This window comes from Solanum pennellii, chromosome 3 (assembly GCF_001406875.1).
Source record: "Solanum pennellii chromosome 3, SPENNV200".
Taxonomy (NCBI): Eukaryota; Viridiplantae; Streptophyta; class Magnoliopsida; order Solanales; family Solanaceae; genus Solanum; species Solanum pennellii.
In genome coordinates this window covers 67,701,756-67,709,019 of record NC_028639.1, presented here as the reverse complement: position 1 = coordinate 67,709,019, position 7,264 = coordinate 67,701,756, and the positions used below count along the sequence as shown (strand labels likewise).

General features: G+C 30.4%; 1 protein-coding gene across 1 annotated transcript; it reads left to right on the top strand.

Moving 5' to 3' along the window:
* Positions 1-1,682: 1,682 nt before the first annotated feature.
* Positions 1,683-6,356, top strand: LOC107013811 (probable WRKY transcription factor 61). Its single transcript, XM_015213685.2, has 5 exons — positions 1,683-2,020; positions 2,467-2,550; positions 4,572-5,084; positions 5,205-5,318; positions 5,428-6,356. Exons 1-5 carry the CDS (start codon positions 1,910-1,912, stop codon positions 6,187-6,189), a joined length of 1,584 nt encoding a protein of 527 aa, XP_015069171.1. The 5' UTR covers positions 1,683-1,909; the 3' UTR covers positions 6,190-6,356.
* Positions 6,357-7,264: the final 908 nt, after the last annotated feature.

Below are 7,264 nucleotides of genomic sequence, written 5' to 3'. Positions count from 1 at the left end.
ATCTAATGTAAACTTTTTTATAATCCACCACTAATCTCTCATTGCTAATTCTTTATTCTCTTTTTTTAATAGTCGTCCAATATACAATATAAGACTCAAGACTCTTTCCTGTCATTATATTGGATATGTACAAGTTGATTATTTTTACTAATTTTCGCATAATATAATGTCATTGAGAAGTATTAATAATTAAAGTTATCATCAATCTAGTTAGGGTGTGCACTAACAGAATTTTACTATTAAAGTAATTGGATTGTCAACCTGCACGTCTGAATTAAGCAAGTTAATAAATTACCTTAAGTTAGACTTGAATACATAATAAATTACACACGCTACATCATATATATTTTTGCCACGTCGCTTTTGGGATTCTAGATCTAATATTCGTTTTGAAGTTCGACTATATTTGGATTCACTTCTAAGGATAAAACAATATCCAACAAAGGTAATTCTATTCCATATGCCCTTTAATTATTAGATGAACAAATAGGGTAGAGCATTGATCAATCAAGAACGAAGACTTCCAAAAGATGAATGTAAAGGAGGTGAGGCATGCTCTGATGGATATGTGTACTGGGTGATATGATCACTAGAAACAAACACGGAAAAAACTGAGAGCGGCCTATATGGTGGTCTGGACAAGATAAAAAAAGAAAAACTGAGATGGTTCAGTTATATGAAGAGAAAATGTGTAGATTCTTTCTCTCGCGAAAAGGCGAGAGAGGTTGGTTATAATATAATAAGGAGGAATAAAGGAAGAACTAGGAAGAGATGATTAAAGAGAAAATGACACAACTTAAGCTCATGAAAGACATGATATTAGATAAGAAAATATAAAAGTTGAGGATTTAGTGTAGAATGTTAAGTAGTCGAGTATTGTCACACAACTTCATGTGGGTGAGGTAGGGGTTTAGCAATCCTCTCCATTTCTTGCTAGGGAAAAAAGATAAATATACCCTCGAACTATCGTCAATGGTATGCATATATTCTTCATTGTACTTTTGGGACATTGGTGCCCCTACCGTCCAAAAAATGGAGCATATCCGTAGATAAATGTCGGATCAGTGGATAAGATTATGACACATGTATGTACGTTAGTATAAAGGGTATATATGCTCTAATTTTTGGACGACAAGGGCAACGATGTCCAAAAATATGACGAAAGGTATTTGCATATCATTTACGATAGTTCTGAGTTATATTTGTCCTTTTTCCCTTCTCGTTATTGTAATAGTATTTAGAAATTACATACTTAGTGTTTTTTTTATCGCGCTTCAAATTCTTCCCTTTTTTTACCCTAGAGTACTCTATCGTATCGAAACAAATCTAGATTCTATCCCACAAAAATAAAGATAAAGGTTTGCCTGTTGAAAGATCCAAAAGTGGACTCATCAATTACTGGCAATTGACCCAAAAGGTAGTAGCTGAGTTTAATTAACTTATGAAAGACAAATTCCTATATAAAATGGCTAATATATAACCTGTTTGACTGGCCATGTGACTTCCCTTCAACAATATTATTATTATTATTATTAGCTGTTGCAACTAGCAGCCCAAACACGGTATGGATCGGTGACCCGACCCTTACGGAGTAAAATCCTCTTTCTATCATTTATATAAATTATTAAAAAGTTTGAAGATTTCCTCTTCAACCATTTTTTAAAAATGTTTTTTCTATATTAGAAAAGAAAAAAACTAATTAAATATGCATATATTCCTAAGTTGTGTGCAACTGGGCCATTGACATTTTTTTGTTTTGTTTGTGGTGTTTGAAATTTAATTATTTTGGACAAGTCAAATACTGTTGGCTTAGCCTTATAAATGAGACCATAAAATTGCTTTTTCAGATATAGCTAAAGGTATAGAACTCAAAGAAAATAGAGAAGAAAAAAAAGATAAAAGTTTGTGTATGCATATGGAGACTGTTTTCAGAAAATCAACTCATGGAGGTTTAGTCAAACAGGACATAAAGATTAAAGCTAGTGAAGAAGGTTTTGTTGAAGATATAAATGATCTTAAGGTAATAATTTAATTTCTCTCGATAATTCTCTAGATATTTTGTTATTTTTTGTTTGGATTTTAGTGCATAATGCTTTTATTAGTTATAGAAAAAATATTTGCATGGTTTCGAAATTATGTTGAAACTATTAAAATCTTAGCTCGATAGGGTAAAGATAAAATTTCTATAGTATTTCAAAAATCTATATTTTGCATGAGAATTGGAAACAACTTCAAACAAGTCTAGTATCACTTGATACCTAGACGTGAATTGGAAAAGATTCAAAACACTAACTATATATATACCTATAATATCTTTTGAATGAACTGACAGTGTAAAATAGATGATGTATATAATTTATAAAACTTAAAGGCGAGATTAAATAAAGCTCAGTGCTCTAAATTATATCAGTTAATAACATCCTATTAGATCTCACAAGATGATCTATTATGCTTCAATATATTCAGGTTGGAAAGGAGAGAAAATCAATACATAACGAGGACGATAATTTGAAGTCCTCTCAGCAAAAGGATCTCACTGGGGACAAAGAGGTATAGTTATCTCCTTGAATCTCATCGATTTGCTTGAGTTTGATCTGTTCATGATATTTGACTAATTATGTATGATTAGTTTCTATGTAATTTGTGTTACTTGTTAAATTTTATAACACTAGTTTTAGTTAAAATAGCTTGTAGAAGGGTAATTAGTTAAAGGGTAATTAATTATATCCAGCCAGATCTCTTTAAAATTTAACTATTAGTGCAAAATCTTGATATGATATGGAAGCAGAGGAAGATGATTTAGAGTACAAACATATGATGAGTTCGTTAAAACCTAATAGTTTTTGCTTATATTGTGTATATATATATACTAATAAATTCACGTATTTGATTGTGAACTGCTGTATATTTTATTGTACTCCCTCCGTCCGGAATTATTTGTCATGGTTTCTATTTTCAAAGTCAAACTATAAAAACTTTGATTAACATTTTAAGATGTATTTTTTCATCATATTAATATGCAAAAAATTGTAGTTTATAGTACTTTTCATGTAGTTTTAAAATATCTATTTTTTTGTTTAAAATATCGAATTAGTGTGATCTAATTTACCTTTAAAAATTAGTCAAATTAACTTTCGATAAGCACAACATGACAAATAATTCTGAATAGATAGAGTATTGACTTAATTGAAAGATCATGAAAAAGACGAATATTAACTTGAGACAGCTAGCTAATTATAAAAACTCATAAATATCCAATCTTAAATCTACTTCTTAGGAATTATAGAAGGTTGATGTCTTCCGCATCAAAGGCACATTCATATATACTATTCCTCTGTTCAATAATAGTTGTCCACTATACTGTTTTGGAATGTCCAGACTGGTCTATATTATGAAATCAATGGATAATTTTATATTTAGCTCTTAATTTATCGTTATCATTAATTATAATTATTTTTCTATTATATTTTTTAGAATATTATATTTATTATTTTTAAAAAAATAATAATAATAAAATAATTTTTTATTTATAATTTCTTAAAAGAAATCTCTAAAATCGATTGGAGTATGGTAAATAGTCCTGAGAACGTTGAAAGGATAGAATGTGGGGAGTTGATAAAAATGTGAAATCGTAAGGTAATTGGAGGATCCAAATCACATGCAGGATAAGTCAAACCAAAAATGTTTTTTGTCAGCAACATTTAAAGTCATACTAACCGCGGCAGAGTTGTCAAATATTAATTTTCAGTCTTCAATTTCAAAATATTTGACTGCACCAATTAAAGTAGCTAGGGCATAGTCATCCTTTACTCATGATCACAACCGACCTCTTTTGACTTTTGGGTGTAACATACTTTCTTACTCTCTATTTGATCGTCAAAATTTAACTTTGACAGATCTATTAAGAAAATAATAATTGATATAACGAATAAATTTGTTGATATTGTTACTTATTAATAGAATCTAAAATATATTTATTCACAGACATCCTTTACTCACGATATTTTTCAAAGATATTAATTTAATATTAATAAATTGAGAATATATGATAAAAAAAATAATTATCCTTAATTTTGTCAAAAATGACAAGTATAAGGTGAAATTAAATTAGGAAATATTTGGCAAGGGAATAGAAACATTGGAAGTACTTTTGTTGTATATATAATTGTTTTCCCTTATAATTTGCCACGTGATTATTTTATCACTATGTTAAGACTAATAATCACAAAAAAAAATTGTTTATCCTAATGGTTCATTTTGCAAAGACGGTGAATTAAATAATTGCTAACACACAATCAAATAATCAAAGAAAATAGAAAAGAAAAAATAATACAAGAATTTAACGAAGTTCAATCAAGTAAGTACATTTTTTCTTTATTCATTGTTGAGAACTTAAGTTGCTATTACTGCCCCGAGGACTAAATTTGACCGAACTTCGTTAAATTCATAATGATTTTTCAATTTATTATGATTTGCGTGCTAGTTAACTCATGATCTTTTGATCAAATTTCTCATTTCGCGTATCAAAAATAATTCATCTGATTTTTATTTTTTTTGTCTAATATTTGTAGGACGATCAGCTGGAATCAGCCAAAGCCGATATGGAAGAAGTAATGGAAGAAAATCAAAGGCTAAAGAAACACTTAGATAAAATCATGAAGGATTATCGGAACCTTCAAATGCAATTCCATGAAGTTGAACAAAGAGATGCTGAAAAAACTAATACTAATGTTAAACATGACGAAGCTGAACTTGTTTCCCTTAGCCTAGGAAGGACTTCAAGTGACACAAAAAAGGAGTTATCCAAATTAATTTTGAGCAAAAAAGAGAATGATGAGAAGGAAGAAGATAACCTAACCCTAGCATTAGATTGCAAGTTTCAATCATCGACCAAATCTTCACCATCAAATCTCAGTCCAGAGAATAGTTTAGGGGAAGTGAAGGACGACGAAAAAGCAACTGATCAAACATGGCCACCTCACAAAGTTCTCAAGACGATGAGGAATGAAGAAGATGATGTGACACAACAAAACCCTACTAAAAGAGCAAAGGTTTCCGTCAGAGTTAGATGTGACACCCCAACGGTGAGGATATTTAATAATTTACTTGACGTTCTTTCCTTTTTAACTAGTCTTAAAAAACATTGAAAATAAGTATTATATTGTGTTAGTAATGAACTTATTGTTTTATTTTCTAACCATTAGATGAACGATGGATGTCAATGGAGAAAATATGGACAAAAAATTGCAAAAGGGAACCCATGTCCTAGAGCTTACTACCGTTGCACCGTAGCACCAAATTGCCCCGTAAGGAAACAGGTAACATAATCATTTTGTTTGATATGATGAAAGTCATTTTTTTTTTGAAATAAAATTATTCGTGAATAATAGAATACGTCTTAATTTTAAGAAAATTTTATTTTTTCAGGTACAAAGATGCATTCAAGACATGTCTATATTGATCACAACATACGAAGGAACACATAACCATCCACTTCCTCATTCAGCCACATCAATGGCTTTCACCACTTCAGCAGCCGCTTCCGTGCTATTATCCGGTTCATCCAGCTCCGGATCGGGCCCCACAAGTAGTACAACCTCTGCCACAACCTCTGCGCTCAACTATTACTTCTCTGATAACTCAAAACCAAACCCATTTTATAACCTTCCACATTCATCCATTTCTTCATCATCACATTCTCAGTACCCTACAATCACTCTTGATTTAACATCAAACTCGTCCACTTCCTCATTTCCTGGCCAAAATCATAGAACAATCGCGAATAGTAATAATTATCCCTCGCGATATAATAATAATAATAATTCGTCCACAAATATTCTCAATTTCGGTTCCTTTGAATCTAATCATCTTCTTCCTATTTCTTGGAGCAACAGAAATAACCAAGACACCCATTCCCAGTCTTATCTACAAAACAATATAAAAAGCGCGGCGCCTACACAGACTTTATTACCACAAGACACAATTGCAGCTGCAACAAAAGCAATAACATCAGATCCGAAGTTTCAATCTGCATTGGCTGTTGCTCTTACATCTATCATTGGCTCACGCAGCGGAAATCATCATATTGACGAAAAATCTGGGCAGAATATGAAGGTTACTCAGCCATTTCCAGTGCTTTGTAGCTTCCCATCCACCTCTCCTGGTGATCACAAAGATTACACGCTATGATTCATTTTAATTTCTTTAGTTAGAGTTTTTGCTTGTACATTACAAGTAAAAAACTGGTATCAGCATTATTAATCAGGTTGTATTTTTTTTAATGATTTGGACATATGTAGTCCAAAATGTAGATATTTTAGTTTTTAGTGAATTAATTGACACTTCGTTTTGCTGAAGTCACTTACATTTAATTACATTTACATTGTACTAAGAATTAAAATGCCTAGAATATTTTGATTGAGGGTCACAATAACAAAATTAGGGTCCGTTTGGCCATAGATTTCCCAAATAATATTTGGGAAAAAACTTGGCAAATAGTGTTTGTCAATATATTTTGTAAATATTTGACAAATATTTTTAATAAATATCTTAGATTCCCAAATGCTAGTTTTTTTTTTAGTATTTGGGTCAAATCTCATTATTTGGGATCTTTTAAAAAATTGAAAGTTTACCCCAAACTTTTATATTTTACAAAAACATCCTCTACAATTGTTGCTTATGTTGTATTACATAATTTTTTACATTAATTCCACAGTAGTGGTGAAATATTCGGCGAATGTGAAATGATAATATGATTATTGATGAAAATGATGAATAATCAACTCAAGATAACAAAGTCGTGCGTTTTGTCTACTTCACGATGTATGAAATGATGTTTGTTGCTCTCACTCAAAATTACTACATTGCTCTAGTGTCATGGACACTATTTGTTATTGTTGTAACAAAGATCCAATTGACTTGTAATACAAACTTATGGTTAGTTTTGATATTTTTAAAACTTATAGTTATAAATCATATTTTTCTAAAAAAGTGAAATATATTTTTCAAATACTATGACCATATGACCAAATACATGATGAAATTTCACCCAAATAATATTTGAAAATAGCCAAACGCTAGCTTAGTAATGGATTGTAAAAATAAAATAAAGTCAAAAAGTTTTTTTTTTCTTTTAATTAATTATGATTTTTACGGATGAAATTTGAATTTGTCCACAAGAAGTGATCGACTGGACATTTTTTTAACCCTTTCTCAAACTGGTGACTTTCGATATGATTAAAGTAGTAATAAAACAATGCATATG

Bases quoted from the DNA above. Each gene is read 5' to 3' on its own strand.
- LOC107013811 (XM_015213685.2), top strand. From the start codon at position 1,910: ATGCATATGGAGACTGTTTTCAGAAAATCAACTCATGGAGGTTTAGTC. The intron at 2,551-4,571 runs GTATAGTTATCT...TAATATTTGTAG, and splicing joins ATCTCACTGGGGACAAAGAG to GACGATCAGCTGGAATCAGC. The intron at 5,319-5,427 runs GTAACATAATCA...TTATTTTTTCAG, and splicing joins ATTGCCCCGTAAGGAAACAG to GTACAAAGATGCATTCAAGA.